This window comes from Spinacia oleracea, chromosome 6 (genome assembly GCF_020520425.1).
Source record: "Spinacia oleracea cultivar Varoflay chromosome 6, BTI_SOV_V1, whole genome shotgun sequence".
NCBI lineage: Eukaryota > Viridiplantae > Streptophyta > Magnoliopsida > Caryophyllales > Amaranthaceae > Spinacia > Spinacia oleracea.
In genome coordinates, this window is record NC_079492.1 from 118,485,701 (window position 1) to 118,507,729 (window position 22,029).

General features: G+C 33.8%; 2 protein-coding genes and 1 long non-coding RNA gene across 4 annotated transcripts; 1 reads left to right on the forward strand and 2 right to left on the reverse strand.

Annotated features, from left to right (window-relative positions):
* Window positions 1–500: 500 nt before the first annotated feature.
* LOC110790818 (uncharacterized) lies at window positions 501–5,280 on the reverse strand. The gene is made up of 4 exons (XM_021995587.2): window positions 5,088–5,280; window positions 4,701–4,932; window positions 4,227–4,252; window positions 501–772 (listed from the first exon to the last, which is right to left on the reverse strand). The coding sequence occupies exons 1-4, from the start codon at window positions 5,142–5,144 to the stop codon at window positions 605–607; spliced, it is 483 nt and encodes a 160-aa protein (XP_021851279.1). The 5' UTR covers window positions 5,145–5,280; the 3' UTR covers window positions 501–604.
* Window positions 5,281–8,186: 2,906 nt separating this feature from the next.
* LOC130462401 (uncharacterized) lies at window positions 8,187–8,912 on the reverse strand. The gene is made up of 2 exons (XR_008922507.1): window positions 8,822–8,912; window positions 8,187–8,711 (listed from the first exon to the last, which is right to left on the reverse strand). It is a non-coding gene; the product is annotated as an uncharacterized lncRNA (long non-coding RNA).
* Window positions 8,913–12,433: 3,521 nt separating this feature from the next.
* On the forward strand, window positions 12,434–19,386 carry LOC110790820 (UDP-arabinose 4-epimerase 1). 2 transcript variants are annotated; one of them, XM_021995588.2, is made up of 11 exons: window positions 12,434–12,603; window positions 13,174–13,295; window positions 13,806–13,930; window positions 14,295–14,408; window positions 14,492–14,599; window positions 14,951–15,042; window positions 15,547–15,688; window positions 15,820–15,917; window positions 17,916–18,045; window positions 18,570–18,714; window positions 18,849–19,386. In XM_021995588.2, exons 2-11 carry the CDS (start codon window positions 13,235–13,237, stop codon window positions 19,091–19,093), a joined length of 1,260 nt encoding a protein of 419 aa, XP_021851280.1. In that variant the 5' UTR covers window positions 12,434–12,603; window positions 13,174–13,234; the 3' UTR covers window positions 19,094–19,386. The 2 variants fall into 2 exon arrangements, with proteins under 2 accessions (XP_021851280.1, XP_021851281.1); XM_021995589.2 differs by lacking the exon at window positions 12,434–12,603 and adding an exon at window positions 12,922–13,046.
* The last annotated feature ends 2,643 nt before the right edge of the window (window positions 19,387–22,029 follow it).

The window sequence follows — 22,029 nt, forward strand, 5'->3', positions numbered from 1 at the left end:
GCCACCATTTGTTTTAAGCTATCGCTTCTGTCAATTATATTATCGGGTTCGGATTATTTTAACATTTAAATCACAAAAATAAGAGTTTTAACACAGAAATGTACTTTTAAAATATTTGTTGATTAGGTGACAATAGTAATCGGATTCAGGTCGGATTTTACACAAATTCCACCTCCTACGATCGTATTCTCATTTGTCGGATTCGGGTCGGATTTAGACTGAAATTGCCATTAGTTTTGTATGCAATGATTGACAGAAGCCAACATCCAGTTACAGAGAAAGTATAAAGGAAGGATTCAATGTCTTTTTTTCTCGTTAATTAAGGTTTTCCAATAGGGTAACTTATAGACAACGTTCTATTTTCCGTCTTGAAATGTTTGAACTTGATAAATTGCTGGAACAAGATTCAAATGGAAGCAAAGTGCAACATATGGTCACGAAACAGTCGTGGACTCCTAGGCCTTTAACATGTGCAAATGCCATTAAATCGGAATTAGAAATATAATTAACATCTCCATAGAACCAATCAAAAATCAAATTCATTGTTTCAGAACGAAAATTTATTGACATTTGCTATAATTGCAGAAACGTCATGTTAAGAGTATTACAAAGACGAGTTGATGAACAGCATTAGTCTTGGTAGATTTTCAAGAGCTACTGTAAAAATTCCACCCAGTAAAAAAATGAAAAGAAAAGCGATAACTATCTTCCCAATATATAGATGAGTGATTGTTGGCTCTGAAACTTGTCTCTTCACTCCAGTATTTAATTCCTGCATAAATGGTAAACCCAGAAACATGCCTATCAGGGTCCAGTTCTGCAGTACAAATAGCAGTTGCATCTGTACTGATAAAGAGTACTCACATGGACTCAACTAATATCAAAACATATATACTAACTTCTATTATAAATTATCATGTTAGATTTATCTTAAGGTATAAATTACTAACTTCTATAGGAAGTCAAAACAAGACGAATGTGGCCACCGACAGTTCCTGAAGAAAGATTTTATAATGAAAAATGGCTGCTTATAGACAGAATGCTATTTTTAGCCATTAACAATAAAATGTCAAGGCGAATGTTGCCACCGACAATATATGAAGAAAGATTTTATTATGAAACATGGCTGTTTATAGACAGACTGCTACTTTTAGCCATTAACAACAAAAGGTCAAGTAAAGATGAATTCCATTATCTGAATCAAGGATGATAAAAAATAAATCTGCTACTCGCATCTTGTACCTTGTTGGAGGAGGAAGAAAGATAAAGAACACACATTTTTACCAGAAAAACAAAATAACTTTATCATTATCTAGAGTCAGTTAATTTCTTCAAAATCCAGGAGAAGAGGAACTAAAACTAAGACGTGCTAGATACAAGACAAACATCTGAAACTAAGACTTTCTAAGGTACTTCCATTGGCGTTTGTTCTAATCTAAGCTATACTTCAGGGATAAAGGATAAACTCTCAACAGTCCAACAACATTTCTTTGTCAGATGTCCCGAACGAAAGGGTTTCATAAAACAAAAATTCTCAATCGTTTTCCAATCAGCGGAAAAATATCTTATTAGCATTGCAACATTATTTATATTGTATGACAAGGTCCTTCAACCTTCATATATTTTTTGTATAGGTGTTTTTACCATCAAACAGCTTTAGAAATCAGACATACAAGTTAACATTATAAAAATAATTTTGTCCAAAGCAGAAACTGCAAAACTGTGGCCTTGTTCTCTTCACCTGATTTGGTCTGATTTTTTTAGTTTCTGGTCTGGTCTGGTCTGATGTGGTATGGTCTCAATGTTTTCTATGAGTGTTTTTTGCTTTTTCTAGTCTCTGGTCTAATAAGCAATAAGGATAAAGTGAAGAAAACAAAGTCTGCGTATAAGCTGAATATTGTCACGGGCACTTACGGCCCGTTTGGTAGCCGGTAATAAATAGTGGGAATGGTAATAAATCTAAGTGTTATTTGACAATAAAATAACATCACGATGTCCATGGTAATGAAATTTTGTATCAAACTTTGTGTTTTTCTTCATAAATTTGCATTCCCACCTAATACCACTCCCCGAATGGTAATGGATGGTAACGAAATTTATAAAGAAAAAAAGATAATTTTGAGTGAAGTAGCATTACCATGGGAATGTATATTGATTTTCCTTACAAATTTACATACAAATGCATTCCCACTGACACCATTTTAATCTTTTCTCTGGCCTTCTCCCAGCGAAGAGAAATGTTTACAACTGTTTTAAGTCAGTTATTATTCGAGAAGTGATTAAGAGAAGGAAGACAACATTACTCCGTACTACATTAGTAGGTCTTACAATTTCTATGATCTTCTCGTTCATAAGCTTTAGACCGGGAACATCCTATCACAAGATGTACAGAAGGAAACATGTCCTATGAAAGGACAAGGACAACACCATCTCATTACTAATTTACCACTAAAATTCAAAACACCATTTTGTCTAATGAAAAGGCAATAAAGTCTGAGGATGGTAGGGTAGTCAGGAATGTGTGAGCAACTGCACTGAATCTAGTCCACACAAGATCAGTCATAGGATAATCCAAATAACAAGAGCTGGCCACCAAACCATGTTGCAAACCGCTATTCAAGCTCAATCAGTCATAACTTGAATCACCCCAAGCTTTTTGTGTACTCCGGCTTTGTAGAGGAAGACAACAGATATAATTCTAAAGTAATTTTTTGTCATCTGAGATTGCATTAAATCAAGCAACAGTAAATGTTACAGGCTTTTTTCGGGATGAGCTTCACGGAACCATCTGAGTGAATGAGTTAAAAACGCTAACATAATCAGGGCAGAGAAAAGCTTACAGTCAGGGGATTTAAACAACTTAGTTTCCATGAATCTTTTTCTAAAGATTTTTACTTGATTCTTGCGGGAGCAAAAAAAAAAATGAATAATTGGCTTCGTCCATGATTGTGTGCTTCATTTCAATAAAAGTTACGGAGTACTCAATTGCTACAGTCAGTAATTTTAACATAATAGTGCTCTCGGAATTACTAGATTATCTGACACGCGATTTTTTTGATATAGAAAGACAGTTTCATGGGAAAAGAAGTTTATTAACTTCGCATATAAGAAGACAGCTTTATATTTGCAACAAGTTCTAGAAGAAGCCCCCTTTTAGCAATGTTATGAAACTGTTTTCTAAGACCACTTGGCTTTCCACAGAGCATTAAAAAGGATAATTGCTTCTCACATCAGTGTTTTAACCAGACGAGTAATGTCTGAAATTCTCATGCTATCAGCTGCTTCTGTAAAGCAAGAACCAGACTATTCTAAAGGAGATTTTATGTTTGAGTTGGTGTATTGCTTTCTTCATCAAGAAAAACAGTTCTAGCTTGTTAAGAGGCGGAAAGGAACAAAGAAATAAAAGATTAGCATTTGAGTACGTAAATGGAATCACACTCTCCCGTCAGACGAGCAGAAACCTCTCACTTTTGTTGCCAATGACTATTAAGTAATCTAGAAATTTTGTATGATTGATTTCTCTAGCATAGTTTCTTCCATCTAAAAGCACAAAGTAAACATGAAAGAAGAACATCCATCTTTATCATCCTTGTACCTGTCTATTTTTTAACCTCGCAGAAAGCACAGCAGTACTTCCACCTTACTTAATGCAATAGCTGCAGGGTGAAACTCTAATTTTTTTTGACAAAATTGCAAGCACTTTCTACAAATCACCAGACGCGATCATACTACATCCAATTAACTTTTGGCATTCACATAATCTACTTTTAACGTACCCTGCTAACATTCTAAGCTACCGTAAAGATGGAATGGAAGAAAAAGCCTCAGTGCTTCCGAACAAAAAAAAATATAGCAAGCTCCGCAACAAAAGCAAAGCAAGGCAAGTTAAGCAAAATCTTCGCCTTTACTAAGAGCATGTTTAGCAAACACCGAGTTTGGACTTCAACCTAATAAAACACGAAGTATAATATTTTATCTTTTCTCTTCCCCCAACACCAACACGAAACCCAACACCAACAACATTTGAGCATGTTTATCAAACACCTAAAGAGCAACTAGTTTCGCTGAGCTAACCAATTTATTTTTCAAGTGGTCCTAGATGGGGTACAGTGACTAAATCAGTTGAAATGTCATATCTCATCATATGGCAAACTTTCAGCACATATATCAGAAAAACAAACAAAACACATAACACCTAAACAAAAGGTAGGGTCTGTTGCCATTACCTGGGGACCTTCGCGCTTCTTGTTACCTACAACAATAAAAGTAAAACTCAGTGCAAGAAAAAAAATCACTGCCTCCTTTCCAAATAAAATTTGGCCAACATTTGACTTATATGATTAAAACTTTTCAACTTAATGCAAAACTACAAACAACAATCTAATATTCTAATGAAAAAATGCTTTCTAAAAATTAATTTTGCCACAATATTTGACATTTATTACAGACACAATCAAGGTTATCAAATTGAAATGCGGTCTATTAGACTATTACTCCCTCCAGTCCTTAAAAGATTATCTCATACTCAAAATCCACTTTATTAAGAATAATCAGCCCAATACAATATTGTTGAACAAGGAACACAAGTACACAACAAACAGTACTCCCTCCTTCCACAATTAGTAATCACATTCATGATTCATTAATATTTAATAGAATGAAATTTAAACTAGTAATGTGACAACTATATCCGGACTAACCTCTTTGGGAATCCAATACAGTCTGCAAGTTCCAACCATGGCCATAACTTAAAAGAACAGAAGTGGGCCCGAAAGAAATGGGTTCTTCCCCAAATTTAACCGCCTGGATATACAGAGCAAGGGGGGCACCAATATCCAGTTTATTATTCATCAAAGTTAATGCAAAACCTGCCTTTGTTCCTGGGGCAAACCGCCTTACTTTTCCTGTACTTGCGCAAGTCACCTCCAAATACTGCACCGATTTATATGATTTCAAACAAAAAAATTCAATTTTTTTTGGGAATTGGTAGAAATCAGTGCTAAAATTATAAGGTAAGGGTCAATTATGAGTTGGGATTGTTCATTGTTGTGAAATAAAGGAAGAGATTAGGAGAGAGAAAGACTTACAAGAGGAGGTGGAGGAGGGAGTTCTGAAGATTGAGACGATTCTTTTTGTTCCGCCATCGCAGATTGACTGGTTGAGATTCTTGCTCTCTTGATTACTTTGACTTCTCTGATGGCCAAATTGCTGTGATTAGCACTGACTCATTGACTTTTAGTTATTGGCGTATTAACAAAATTAGTGTCGGTTTATTTAGCATAAAGTCACTTACGACTATTTATTCCATTTATTTTGGGTAAACTTATATTGTTGAATTTATCTCAACATAATTTATCCATACATATCCTATCAATCTGAAATTATATGTACTTATCTGGACTCATTTATACTTATATATGAACTTATTTTATCAAAAATAAAACAAAAGTTTTGTGTCAGACGGACTAACAGTGACGCACCTGTCAGACGGACGACTTCCCCCACGCGCGCGTGAACTCACGCGCAGGTATAAAAAAAAAAAAAAAAAAAAACTCTCTCCTCCAATTTCATTCTCTCACTCCCGTGAAACCCAGAAACCCTAAACTCTCTCCCCTTCTCTCCTTCAGCAAACCCTAGATTCGCTCTCCTCTCTTCTCCTCAACCCCATTTTACACCGGCAGAATGTAACTGAGATGGTGGTGAGGCAAGATCTTGCGGCGGCGAGGGAAGATCTTGCGGCGGCGAGGCAAGAGACAGATCGGGAGTTGGTTATTTTTGGTAATTTTCGCTTTTTTAACAGGAGTTGGCGGTAGTGGAGGTACGGCTGGGTGTTGCTTGGGAGGGCGGTGGGTTTCGGTTCGTCGAGGTTAGTCTGACGAGGCGTCACAAGCAGCTTCGCTGGTGGTTGCGCTATTGGTGGCGGAGAATTAGGGTTAGGCTTTGCGGTAAATCGATCTTGTTCTTGATTATGTTACTGCGATGGCTAGCAAAATCTTGTTTAACAATTAGGCTTGACAAATCACAGATTAAAGAGAGGTTAAGGAGTTTAATTCTCATCCCTGTTTCTTCCTTGGCTGAAATCCGAAGTCCGATAGATGAAGCCCGAAGCAGACATTCCTTTTCCGGCCATTTTGAAGGAGCAATAGTGTATACTTCGTATTTGATTTATTTGTAATGATTATTGGTTTTAGTTAAAAATAACTTCATTTTAGTTACGCTTTTATTGTATATAGTTATGAAATAAAATGGTTTAGTTAAATCTTTTTTAAGGCTTAACAAATACGTTTTTATATCTGTTAACTTATTGGTTTCGTTGCTTAACTAATTGGTTTCATTGCTTAACTAATTATTTCTAATGTTTAACTAATTGAATTTCATATTTAACTATTTGAATTTAAGGCTTAACAAATATTTTTTTTATATCTGTAAACTTATTGGTTCCGTTGCCTAACTAATTGGTTTCGTTGCTTAACTAATTGGTTTTATTTCTTAACTAATTGAATTTCAGGATTAACTAATTAGTTCCAGTGCTTACTAATCAGTTTCATTGTTTAACTAATTAGTTTCAATGCTTAACTAATTGAATTTACGCTTAACAAATACTTATAAAAATCACTATAACGAAAATAGAAACAACATGAGTCAAAACCAAGGAAAGGATGGGTCAAAGCCTAAAAATATTACACCTAACCCATTATAGTATCACTTTAGGGTCACTAGTAAAGAATTTTCATTAACGATTTAATCTTAACTAAAACACGATTATTATTAACTAAATATAAGAAAATCTTAACTAAAACTTATAAAATCTTAACTAAACTTTGAAACATATAACTAAAACTTCTGAAATCATAACTAAAACTCCGAAAAGTTTAACTAAAACTTCTAAAATCATAACTAAAACTCAGAAAATCTTAACTAATTAGTTCTAATGCTTAACTAATTGGTTTCAGTCCTTAACTAATTTGTTCGGTTGCTTAACTAATTGGTTTCATCGTTTAACTAAATGGTCTAAATGCTTAACTAGTTGATCAATTGTTTAACTAATTGGTTCCGTTGCTTAATTAATTGCATTTCAGGCTTAACAACTATATATTTATAATTGTAAATTCATTAGTTTCATTGCTGAACAAATTAGTTCCACTACTTAACTAATTGGATTCATTGCTTAACAAATTGGATTCTTTATTTGCTTAAATAATTGGTTTCAGTGCATAACTAATTGGTTTCATTGCTTAACTAATTATTTGCATTGCTTAACTAATTCGTTAGTAAAATTATTTCGTTTTAATTAAGGTTAATCATTAAAATTATGTAATTTGACGTTGTTAATGATTGCTTATCTTGTATCGTTGCATCCCGTTCTTCTGAACTGCATATAAATGCAGCGCAATAGGGGCAAATCTATTGTTATTGAGACGTACATCGACAAATCCCAATTTTGTTATATTCAACTTATGATTAAGTGTAAATTTGTTAATATATTCTTTTTAGTTAAACTTTTTTTATATTTAGTTATAAAATAAAAATGGTTTAGTTATACTTTTTTAAGCATTTAAGTCGTTTTTTAATTTATTATTAAATAAAATGGGAACGAAATTATTCTTAACTAAAACGAAATGATTTTCAACTAAAACAAATATAATCTTTACTAAAACATAATTATTTTCAACTAAAACTTCTGAAATAATAACTAAAACTCGAAAATCTTAAATTAAAACATTGTACTTAACTAATTGTTTTCATTGCTTAACTAATTGAATTTTAAGCTTAACTAATTGAAATTCAGGCTTACCAAATACTTCCTTTATATCTGTAAACTTATTAGTTTCACTGGTTAACTAATTAGTTTGAGTGTTTAACTAATTGGTTCGATTGCTTAACTAATTAGTTATAATTATGACCTATAATTCTCCTAACTATTTTTTTCCATTTGTATCGAATGATTTAAGCTTACTAATTGGTTTCATCGCTTAACTAATTGAATTTCAAACTTAACTAATTACTTTCATTGTTTAACTAATTGAATTTCAAACTTAACTAATTAGTTTCATTGCTTAACTAATTGAATTTAATCTTAACTAATATAAAATTATTCCGAAATAACAAAGTTTTTGCATAACTAAAACGGTACTATTCTTAACTAAAATGGGAATATTTTTAACTAGACACAATAGAGGTATAACTAAAAAACAATGTAACTAAATCATTTTATTTCATAACTAAATATAACAAAAATTTAACTAAAATAGAATAATTCATAACTAAAATTGATTTACATTTACAATCAAAACCCAAAATCATATTAGAGCCTTGTAAGCACCAACTACTCTACCCGACATCTCGCCACAGCAACAGGAGCACCTCACAACCATCCGCCACCACCGAAGGTCCAATAATGCCAACACCAATGCACGGAGGTGAATCACTTCGATCTGAAAAGCAAATAATAGCCGATCATCACTTCGATCGCCGCCTCTATTCCTTCGTATCTCCTCAACGATCTCGCCGGAGACGATAGAAATCCAGCAGTCAACCACTTCAAGGCACAACCACCTCAAGTCACAACCACCTCAAGATCTGTTCCTCGCACGTTGTCAAGCACAGAAGAAGAACCTACAACAAAGTATCGCCGTCTTCTCACCAACAACAATTCATGGCGCCACTGCACCACCACCGCAAGCTCAACACAACCAGTGCCGCACCAAAACCTAATCGGAAACAAAATCAAAATTGCATTATTTTCCATATCAAATTGGAAACGAGATTAAAGCACAACATTAGTATCAACAAAAACAAAAAGAAATAAGAAAGAGCTTACAGAAATTTGGCGAAAATTGAAGAAGATTGGGCAACGAATTGTGGTTTCTCTCTCCTCAAATGGAAACCGTTTTCTCTCTCTTCAAGTGAACAGTGAATTGTAAAATGAGGAAAATGACCTGAAAAGAAACATAAATACACGACCCGCGGATACAACCCACGGACAAATTTCGACCCGCGAAAAACATTTGACCCGCGAGATACCTTTGATGGATAGTGTCTAACGGTTAGACCGTCTTTCCTAAAAGTTTGTAAAAATAAAATAATTTCGCTCGAAATAAACTTATTTGTGTAAGAAAATCGAAATAGTTTGGAAAATACATATTTTTTTCTAAACATGTATTATCTGAGTTTTATCTAAACTTATTCACTACAAGAAATTGTATTATTAACGACGGGAAATCCCGTCGCGAAAGGCCAATAATTGTTGATTAACGACGAGATTTCCTGTCGCGAACCCGTCATAAAAGGGGGCCGTCGTTAATAGAAATCCCATCGTAAATCCGTCATAAAACCGTCGTAAAAGACATTTGCGACGGTTATTCCCGTCATTGTTTGGTTGTTAGCCCCGTCGCAAAAGGCTTTTGCGACAGGATTTATGACCCGTCGTAATTAGGTTGTCGTTAAAGATACAAATTCTTGTAGTGCTTTTTTATGAAATAAGTCAAAACAAATCGAATATAACATACCCTTATTTGAATTTATTACTTTTGCTGAATAAACTTATTTTGTTGAAAATAACTTGTTTGTGTTTATATATTGTCTGGGAAAAAACTTATTTTTGTTGAAATAAGTCAAATAGGTTTAAATGAGTTGAAATAAACATACCTTAAGATAACTCTCTAGTGTTTATAACTTTTATTGTAATTAAGTTATTGTTGATTTAGTAAGCTGATTTTAATTATTTTAATGTTAAAAAATAAAAATAACAATCAATTAGGCCAAGAATTATAATTAAATCTTATACTGTTGGTATACTCCGTATTAATTAATTAACTTTATACCAATGCTTTATTTTTGACTTGTTATCTAATTAAGTAAACTGACTTTTTCTTTTAGGGATAAATTAATTGACTTCTAATGAATGCTATTTCTTTCTAATTAATTTAACCTTGTAACAAATTTTGATGTTACTCAATTATTTTTGGATTGAGAGAGTACTTTTAACTAATTCGTGTATGAATGAAATAAGTTAAATTAATTTGATTGGTATACCTTTCATTTCACAAAATCATGACAAATTGCCAAAAATTGAAGTTGTGTAACCACATTTTAACATTTAATGATGTGAAATGCATCATCACTTACTAAAAAAACACAGATACCCTAGTTTCAAAGTTAGTGTACTATATTATTCTTTTCAGTTACAAAACGTTTCATTTAAAATCATTTACTTAACAGGCAATCAGATATTGCTCAAAATACACAATTCTTACTCAAACGTAGACTCTACACACAAAAAAACAAAACAACACTTACGTGAAGTATCCCCATACAATTGAGATTGTATATTGAAATTCATTTTCTCTTTCTTTAATGAACAAAAACATGCTTGATTTGATTTTAATCTAGAAATGTGGAATAAACCCGCTAATGTCCATTGCAGGAAGTTGTTAATTATATTGGACAATTATGATTTTGTTTTCTAGTTAAGTTGATTCCATGATTTATTAGAAAATCGTGAAATGCACACATTTCCCGTTAAAAATGATGCTTCATTTGATAATATATGCTAACATAACTCTCATTGTCCTATTTCACCAGCAACTTTGTAATTCCTCATTGACGAGCCAACATCAATCCCTTATCCAACAAGTCAACAACTAGGTAGAACAAACGTCAAACGTAGTTAAGAACTCAAACATCAATTTTCTGATATGGTTATTATGTAAACTTCCGTCATATATAGGGATGGGAATGGATTGGGTTCGGATCGGATCGGGTGGAGTATCATCCACATCCATCACCCGCTTCCATCCGCTCATGCCACCCGATCCATCCATCACCCATCATCCGCATGTGAAAATGGTAGATCAGGTTATTTTGGGTGAAATATATTAAATCATTAAAAAATTACCACATAATAATATGCATAATAACTAATAAAAAAAATTATTCCTACATTTACTTCCGGCACATGCATAGTTACTTCTCATCACCATAACGTATAACCAAAAAATGAAATTCAACAAACACTAACTTAAGAAAATTATCATGCTTTTAAAAAGAAATGAAGACACCTATTATGAAATAGAAGTAAAAAAAATATATGAAACAAATGGATAATGAATCGGGTGGTAAACGGGTGATGGGTCACTGGGCCTGGTTGATGGACCAAAAAGTATCACTTGAATCGGACCCGCATTTATCACTCGCTTTTCATCCAATTATTTATGCCAAATGGATGAGCCCTAATCATATCTCCACTTCAAAATCTAATCAATCAACAATGATAAATACGTAGTCTTATAATTTGTTAATTTTAATCTTACTTACACAAATTTATAGATTTTTGGCGAACATGTTAAAACACACACAATTAATTAAAGTCATAAAAGACGATCAATGCCATAAAAAAAAACTCACCAAAAGAGAAAAACACAATGACATGATTACGCAATTAATCTATTATTTCATCCCAAAATGCCCTTATTAAAATTTAAGGTCTTAAAACGCATTTCTTTCATCTAACGTACATTATTTTTATTGGGTGCGAATGAGCAATAACGTACAAAATTCATAAATTGGGGAATCACACATGTAAGGTAACATATCGGTTTCAATCAAGGAACATCATTTAGAGGACAAAATCCTTATCTCGCTCAATTAATTAAAATATTAAATAAGGTTTACAAAAATAGTGTTTTTTAGGGCGAAAATAGCCTGGTTATTTTCGAGCCTTTCTCTTCAATTTTGTTTTGTTTTATTTTTTTTCTTTAGATCTCCATAAAACTACATTTTTTTGGGTTTGTAACTAGTTAAGTTTTGTATGTTTAGTTTAGTTTGTTTCTTTGGTAAAGATTTGTGCGAGGTCAAAAAGGAGGTCAAGCTTTCGACTACAATCAGACGAAAATCATATTTATCACATCTACAACAGATCTATAGACCGACTTGTCGAAAAAGACGGTAGATCACAACGATATAGAAGAAGGTATATAAAATATTTGATATACTACCATCGTAGATATGGTGAAAGAAAATTTTTCATTGGATTGTAATGTATTTGTTAGATTCAAATGTAGATGTGACTTTTCATCAATGAATTAATTTGATTATAAAAATTAAAAAAAAAACTTAAAAAGACTAATAAAGTCGTCAAAAAAGAAAGAATTTCACCAAATTCGGACCCATTGAGTTTGTTTTTATTTCCTCACAAAAAAAAACGTATCGGTTGCGTTGTAATTGCACGGACATGTGAGGTAAAGTAGGTAGCAAAAATAATTGAATGGAAAATGAACCTAAAAACTAAAAAGTGTAACACTAATGGAAAACGAAATTCCACAAAGTGTTCACGTATATAAGCATTAAAATTAATACCATTAAACGCGCTAACGTAACACTTGTTAGCTCCACGCTCTCCCTTTAACGTCGGCTCACTGTATAAATATCGACACTCTCTGACCGCTCTCTCATAATCTTTGACCTCGACAATCTAATTCCAATTCCAACTGCTTTTGTCAATTTCTGTGGAAATTTTTATTCAATTTTATTCCACCATTCTTTCTATTTATTAATTGATTTTTTCCAGATTCAATTTCTGTCAAATTTTATTGTCCGACATTGGTATGGTTTCACTTTCCTTCTTTACAATTTTTAATTTTATTTATTCCATCAGTTTTAGTTTGATGTTTGATGTTTGATTTTGATTTTCTCCTCTAAAAGTTTGATTTTTTTAAAAATTTTGTGATTATGATTTTGTTAGTTTGATTGGGTTAACTAAATAAAAACAAATTCAATTTTTTTTTTTTAAATTCAAATTTGAATGATACTTTTAAGAGGGTTGGTTTGAATTTTTGATGCAATATTTTGTTTGCAACTGTAAATGGGTGGAAGCGGCATGCATGTGTTAGGTTTAATTAAATTTGAAATGTAAATTGTCACTTTCCACGTATTGGAATTTGGGATCTTGCGCAATTATTTTTCCCAATTGGTCTCCCTTTTTCCAGCCTTTTCTATCTTTATTTATCATTGTTGATTGATTGATTAGATTTTGAAGTGTTTTCTGGGTAAAAAAATTGAAAATTTCTTTGTTTTTGGGTTTGATTTGATTATGTTTGCTGGAGTAATGATTTTTCTTTTTGATATACATTTTTAATTGCTGAATGCTAATAATTTGTCATGTGAATTTTGCAGATGATTAAACTGGGTTGATTGTTGATTGTATATATTATTGGTTGAAGCTGTGGTTCCTCAAATGCTCGGGTTAACCAGAGCGCGAAATCAGTCGAGAAACGGTAGATCTTTGCCTGTTGCAGGTTGGTTTTCTTTCATCATCAATTTTATTTTGTTTCAATTAGTTTTTGTTTTGGTGTATAAGGAGCTACGAAGAACAATGGCGTAGCCAAGAATTGATCAGGGTACCACCTCCCTAGACTTTAACCAACTAAGCTAATCAGGCTCTAGAAATTATTTCTGTTAAAAATTGATTTTTTATTTGGCAATTGAATTTGTGTTGAATGTATACATTTAGCTAATTGAAAAAGAAGAAAAGGAAAGAAGGGTAGTATGTAAAAGTAACAGAAAGCTGATTTCCGTTTCTTCTTTCGCATTTATTTAGAAATGATGGATCTCGTTTAACCTGTTCTGTAAGCTGAATCAGTTGTGTTTGTTAGAGTTTAATGCTTTTCTGTTGCTTTTCTCGCATGTCTATAATGTCACAAAGTACATGATGCTAATCTAAAAGGTATGCAGATTGGGCTGATGAAGTATATAATGTAGGTTGTTCTTGTCTGATTATATGTTATTTGTTTCCTTTGGCTTTGTAGGCATGGATTTCGCTGATCCAAAGCGGAAAGGTAATGTCGTAGGTAAAATAGTCGTAGCTGCTGGGTTAATTGCATTTTGCCTTATTATGATCAAGCAGTCTCCAACTTTCAACAGCCCCAGCCAAGTAAGTTTAATATCACAACCTTTCATTTATATCTAAATGTATGTGTCCAAATGAGTGATTGCATTGTAAACAGACAGGTAAAGTTGTGAGTCAACATCTAAGCTTGTTGGTGGATTTATTATTTTGGTATGTAGTGGTAGGGTAAGCCTAAGTTAAGATAGAAATTCTGGATTGAGTCTTCTTGAAGACACCAATTTTTCTTCTTTCACGTAACTATGACTTTGTTATGTACTCCATATCTATTTGTATTAGTTTTGCCTCACTGGAAGGTCCTTCGTTACAGTCTAATCTTGGATCCTGTGATGTTTAAGTAATCCTCTTATGTTTGCATTTGTTCTTAATATCCTTTTTCATTTCGTTTCAGTTTTCCCGCCGTGAAATGGGTGTCACTCATGTCCTGGTAACTGGGGGTGCTGGCTTTATTGGATCCCATGCAGCACTAAGACTTCTAAAAGACTCCTATCGTGTGACAATTGTGGTATCCCCTTCCTCCAATCATCGTTGATGTCCACTACTCATTTAGTTCTTGAGGTTTACAAAGAGATCGTTTTTTTTGTGTAGGACAATCTTTCTCGTGGGAACCTGGCTGCTGTTAAGATTTTGCAACAAATGTTTCCAGAACCAGGAAGACTTCAGTTTGTATATGCTGATCTGGGAGATGCTAATGCTGTATCCTTATCGTGGCAGGCCATTGTTTATGTGCTATTATTCTTTCCTTTGGGCCTTCCCTATCAGAATTTGAGATAAATATGAATTGGATTCAACAGCATTATCTAGATCAATTTGCCAGTGTAATTTTTATACTGCAACTTGCTGATAGTACTATCTCTTGTAGTTATTCTGAAAGAAATGTGCCTTAGGCACTTTCCATAAGGCTTCAATTTGGCATACAACTGAACCTTTTAAACTGATAATCTAGCAAACATATATTTCTCTTTTGTCCTGTCTCATTTCCAGACCGTAATATAGACAGAATAAGAGACTTTTATTCTTCGTATTTTTCCTTAATATAAATGCCAGGTAAACAAACTTTTCTCAGAAAATGCTTTTGATGCTGTGATGCATTTCGCTGCTGTTGCTTATGTTGGAGAGAGCACTCTTGACCCTCTTAGGTAAGCATTATTTATATAGCCGTGTTTGAATGTTTCTATGAAGTTTGGTTAGAACACTTAAAAGTTGTAGTCATATTTTATTGGGTTATTTCCTACACATTATAGTTGGGAATATATTTTTAGAAGTGACTACAGTTGATGGTAGGTGGAATATTTACATGGAAATGTGAAAACTTCTTCCTTACATTACCTTATTTTTCTTTTGATAAATAAAAATTTATACTTCAAGAGATTCAGAATTGAATAACGGATATATGTTGAATACTACTCTCTCTAGTATGGAAAGCATTGGATTAATTCTACAATTTCCGGCTTCAATTGTCGTAACGTTATATTTTTAGGAAGTTGCAAAATAATTGCAAAGTTGCTTCATTTGCTAATGGTTTTCTCTATCTCCCTATCATACATGGATGCATCGTATCATAGTTCTTTGCTAGTCATTTGTTTGATTACTGTAAGGTTCCTGATGTTTCTGCGGACTATCAATTTATTGATGTTGTTCAGATATTATCACAATATTACGTCAAACACCTTGGTGGTATTGAAGGCAATGGTAAAACATGAAGTACAGACACTAATATATTCAAGTACATGTGCAACATATGGTGAGCCTGAGAAGATGCCCATAACAGAGGAAACTCCCCAGGTGAGAGCCTATTGAAAATTCTCTAGCTTGTTTATCAGTTCACTTGCTATGTACTTGTATTTTTTTGGTAGAATGTCATACTATTGAAAACAATAGACTCTGTCCTCATTATAATTCTGTTGCTGGTTCAGGTTCCTATTAACCCATATGGTAAGGCTAAGAAGATGTCAGAAGACATTATTTTGGATCTCACTAAGCCAAATACCGACATGGCAGTTATGATTCTAAGGTTAGTCCTCCGCCTGTGAACCAACAGAAAGTAACCTAAGCATTTTCATTATGTTACACATAACGTCTAAAATCCCCAAAGTAGAAGATTTTTTTTGAATAATGGAGTGTTGCACACTGAGCTTAATTTGAGTTGAACTACCTAAATATGTTATCTTGCAAGATGGAAGTGAGGGAATTTAAGGTGTTAACTATTGACATTTATCTGAGGAATAATTTTAGTAAAAATATGAGACCAACTTTTTCCTAGTTTGTTTTGCAGTCTTGAAAGTCTTGTTACTTTTCCTTATCTTGTTAGTTTAGGATTGTCCTTACAAAGTTGTTATATTACTTGCCTATAGAGAAAGTTTAGTTTATATTAATTCAGCTAGTCAGATGTGCTATTTCGGTGACTAGTATCAGGTTGGAACTCTCAGCCTTTCCCATGGTTTCTACTTCATATCTCCTTTTTTTACGCCTACGTTTTTCATAGAATTCCTCTTCATTCTCTCTAATTCCCTCTATTTTGTTCTCTTTTTACTTTCTCCTTTCTACTCTCCTAATATCTTTTTGGAGGTATACTAGGTGAATCTCTTATTAGAAATGGATCTCTCTCAAGTGTTCTTGAGCTCTTAAGATCACTTTCGTTATAAATGATATTTGATTCTTGTAATTAGTAATACACTATTTCTTTTCTCGTTTACATAATAAATTACAAGGATTTAGTAATTGGTACGCTTGCCTAGTGGTGCTTGTGATGTGAGCTCAAGTCCTTCTCGAACTAGAGCTTGACTCAACTCCTTCTTGAACTACAGCTTGACTCAACTCCTTCTCAAGCTAGAGCTTGACTCAACTCAAACCGTTTCTTTTTACTTGCAACGCTTTGTCTTTCACGCTTGCCAATGTGTGACTTAAACAATTAATATCTTTAGTTATCAATAAGTAGCAATCTGCAATTATAAAAATTGATATTCGAAAAATATATATTAAGACGGAGTACGCACTACATTATGGCTAAAGTACAGTTTAAACTAATAACTACTCTCTCCGTCACTATTTGATTGCCCCATTTTCCTTTTATGGACGTCCTTTTGAGTTTGCCCCATGCCTTAAATGATAACTTTCCCACTTGAACTCCCTCTATCTCTCTCCTTATGATCCCCCTTTTCCTACCCATGTGCATAATTAAAGTGCAATATGCTCTATGGGGCAATAAAAAAGGGACGGAGGGAGTAATATTTTAAAGAAAACATAAAGAATTGTATAGAAAATAATTTTGAGTATCTTACGAGTTTTTCTAGATGAGAAGCGAGTTGTTCAATAAAGAAAATGATCACATCTATGTGGGTATTCTAGGCATGGTGCACATGTGCCCTCTGCAGCAACACAAATAGAGAAGGACAGGAGGCTTGACATATAAATATATTAGTACCTATACTGGATTACATGACCCCCTGCTCATTTGAAACTTGGTATGCATGAACAAGCACTTTTCCTCACCCTAGCCTATCCAAACTCCTGTGTTATCCCTTCCCTACCATACATCTTGCTCTCTCATATTCCTTTGACTCATCATTTCCAACACCTTGATCAACACTGCTTGCTTCCACGGGGTTGAGAGAGAAAGTAGAAATGCCCAATGATGTATTTTTACCTTACATAATTGTACATTGTTAAATTTGTCTTTTTTCCCCCCTATACTTTATATTGTCCTTTGGGTCAGGTAGACCTTAGAACTGCTTTTAATTGCACACGGAAATGGGTACATGTTGAAAATGATATCTGAAAATTGTGTCTTCCAAATTAATCTCCTGAGCTCTAGTTGGTAGGCTTTTTCTTCCACGGGTTTGCTGTATATGTCAAACATTGCAAATGCCATGCCCTCTGCTGCTCTGCATGATGATATAAAACTCGTTAGAGTACACCCTGTGCTATATGTGCTCTGGGTGACTGCTTCAAGCCTTTTTGTTCTATCTGATGCTTGATCTTTCTAACTTGAACCTTGTTTCTGCATTTGTAGATATTTTAATGTTATTGGCTCCGATCCCGATGGAAGATTGGGGGAGGCTCCTAGACCTGAGCTGCGCGAGCATGGACGGATTTCAGGTGCCTGTTTTGATGCAGCTCGTGGAATTACTAATGGACTGAAGGTATGCTTTATATATATGATGTACTCACTTGTACACTGTGTGTGTGTTTCTTATGCCTTCGTGATCTCTGCTTCTGTACATGAATGGTAGTGTGTAAACATGTAAATCACGTAAACATTGTCTGATAAGTGATAACTTGGATCATGCTGTTATTCTGTTCTTGTAAAATTGATTGTAGTTTACTCGTTACATGCGATGAAAACATCTTCTCCAACAATATTGTATCATCATGTTAAGATAATTCGTCCCCTACATGTTTCTATCCAATGATCTTTTACTGTCCATTGGTGCTTCTGAGACACACACAGTGACACAGCTTTTGTTGAAAGCTATTTGATGAGTGAATGCTTAGTGGCCTCGATGCAGCTTCTTTACTAGTCTTCCTTTTGTTTCTTCTTTGTATTTGCTAATTTCTAAAGCCAAAGGACAAAAAGAAGTCTCCTTGTATCTTATCACTTTCTGGTGAACTAATCTTGCTGTTAGAACCATACATTTATGTCAGAAATTGATTGTTGACACTTCAGGTAAGAGGAACAGATTATAAGACAACAGATGGAACTTGTATACGAGATTACATTGATGTTACGGATCTGGTTGATGCTCATGTTAAAGCTCTTGAAAAGGCAAGGCCTGGCAAGGTTGGAATCTACAATGTCGGCACAGGAAAAGGTAACGTAGTAAATTTTCATTCTACCATGGGAGGTTAAATTAAATAGCCTTTTAAAACTTAAAATTCTAAATGGTGCATGATTCCTTACTGAAGTTTGATTTCTGGAAACTTGCTTTCAATCTTGACCTACCAGGTAGTTCTGTCAAAGAATTTGTGGAGGCGTGTAAGAAGGCGACTGGTGTGGATATCAAGGTTGAATACCTACCTCGTCGCCCAGGGGATTACGCCGAAGTTTTCAGCGACCCTACAAAGATTAGGGAGGAGCTGAACTGGACAGCGAGACATGTGGATCTCGAACAGAGTTTGCAAACAGCATGGAGATGGCAAAAGGCTCATCGGAATGGCTATGGACCGTCTGTACTAGCAACAGCTATCTAGGTTTCCGTAAAGGCTAATGTAGACCCTATTTGTAAGATTCATAGCCCCTGATTAGAGATCACATAGGAGAAGAGAAGAGGGTGGTTAAATTTGAGGGTTATAGGGTATTTATTCATTATTATTATTGTTATAAGTTATACTTGTTGGGTAGGATAGTTACCTTAGGAACCAATAATTCATTTTTTTTTTACATTGTGTCATTGCCCAATTAGATGTATAATTAAACAATAATCATCCCAGTGGGAGGCTTCTCTTGATTATGAATGATTTTGGGCACAGGCAATTAGATTTTACATTCAACCTCTTTTAAACCTACTGAGTAAAATTACCGGGATTGATTTTGTATATGAACGCATGAACGCATTGAGGTCAGCCTGACCCAGGGGGCTAATCTATTGATCACCTAAAACTAGTCACAAATCACAATTAGAGGTTTTTTTTTTTTTTTTTTGCCATTGGTAAATTACAACACATATTATTCAGGAAATAAATTACACATTAAAACACGGAGATACCAAGTATCTCCCGCACGACAAGACAAGTTTCTTTTGGAGTCAACATTCACCCTGCAAAATCAAGAGTTAGTCAAATTCGAGAGACTTTTTACTTTTAAGATTTCCATTTGTCCTTCTAAACATGGAGCGACGAGAACGTCGAGAAGAGATGGTCTTCCTCATTTCTTTGGAGGAATAAGCAGAACGACGAACAATGACTGCAACGGGGAAAGGACGGATGCCCTTCAAAGGATCTTCGGCGTAGCTTCATATGATGGTGCTAGAGTTGTCGTACTTGTGGCTCTGTCTTCTTGCGCCATATGTGGAGTTGTTTCACACCTATCTTCCCCTTCAACAAGGAGTGACTAATCTGTTGTATTTTACGAGTTTTACTACGATCCATCCTATTTGAAAGATCAAGAACTCAATAATAATCTTTTTGGAAGAACAATAATAATGTAAACTGTAAAGTTCTTCCACTGAAATCACATCATGCATTGATGAAGTGAGATATAAAAGGTCTCATGTCGTTTTCGATTTGAAAATTCAAAATGGGACCCTGTAAGATTTGGGGGGTTTTTTTTTTCCTGAAGTTGACTTCATAACAGAATTGTTTTGAGTAACGTTGGGTACTTTGTCCACAACGTTATTTTCCGTTTTGGTGCTATCTTCCACACCAAGACACCTACGAACACGCCGATATCCCTCCTTTCCTTGTCCTTCCTTTCCTTTCTTTCTTTGTTCTTCTTCCTTCTTCTCATTGTTAAAACATTTAGGTGCACCCGGGAGTACCAAACACCCTCTCACATTTTTCCCTTATACGTGAGGAGAAAATATGAGAGGAACCACCAATGAGCATTAAAATACTCTTGGCTACACGGTGCACCCGAATGTTCCTAATAATTTTCATCCCTTTGTGGGCATAGTTTTTGGATAATGTCATCCTCTCTTACTACTTCAAGTGCGTCTTCAATAAAATCCGGAGACTATCCTAACAAAGATATCACATCCTTTAGTTTTTGTTGAAATTCTCCGTTTTATGGATCAATCTTCAGTGCTTGAGCAAGATCCATGAAAGTTAAGTAGGGCTTTTTAAGCTCCACAGCCGCCGCCGCCGCTGCCGTTGCCGCTGCCACTGCCACTGCCCTTTTATAGTAAGCTTTCACATTAGAAGTATCATAACACAACACCACCGAACATAATTGAAATGTGCACCCAAGTTCATATTAAGAGACACCGCAAGGCCCAAAAAAACTAACTTATCCTCATCATTATAAACCGAAACAAATGATAAGATCTTGAGTGTAAAGGACTAACGGAGTACTTTGTGATAGCCAAGCTAGTACTCTGTTTGTAGAGCTTGTTTCTCTCATATTTCGACCTTCTAACTAGATTTAGAACCCCAATAGGGTTTTCCAACGTAACTGACTAACTGTTTGAATAAGATTGTCAGAAGAAACAACATCCTCTTCAAAATGAGATAAACACAAATCCCCCTAATTTCTATGAAACTATTCATGATAATTTGTAGATGCTAAAAAACAAACCGACAATACCACCACAAATTAGAAACTACTATGAAGCAAGACTCCAACTACAACTAGCAAACTTAAACTTCACGAAAAACTAATCTTCACCCTTTTTTATCATCCAAACAAATCCAATATAACCATTCCCTAAAATAACAGAGTATTAATTGAATAAATCAAGGAAAAAACTACTAATTATGATAAAAATTGGTTTAATTTTTAGAGATAAATTCCCTCCAAAATCACTCATGATGTATAAAAGTAACCATTTACTTCGTAAGTTTTATTATAAAAATTACTGATAAAAAGTTACTCCATATTGTAAAAAGTAATAAATAGTGATTAAAAGTTACTCCAACTTACCATAGACTTAGGCCTTGTGCTTTTGAGCTGAACTGGACTGAAATGAACTAAACTTTGTTGAATTAATATGAATTGAGATAAATAATAAATACTCCTTAATAAATGATAAATAATATAAATACAGGAATAAATATTAAATATTAAATATTAAATACGATTAGTAAATAGTAAATAATAATAAATAATAATAATAATCAATAATAATAATAATAATAATTATTATTATTATAATAATAATAATAATAATTATTATTATAATAATAATAATAATAATAATAATAATAATAATAATAGTAAGTTTGAATTGAATTGTATTAACTTGAACTGAATTGAGCTGAATGGAACTGAATGGAAATTAACTGAACTTATAAATATTCCCTGAAACTGAAATTAATCCGAAAATAACAGGGCCTAAAGTGTACACCGGAGGCATATAAGACCTTTGATAAAATTTATTTATTCCTCTTTTTTAAAAAAAATATTTTTTCCCAATTTCTCTTATTTTCAGTTTATCACATTAAATCTCTACTAATATTAATTAATTCCTTGA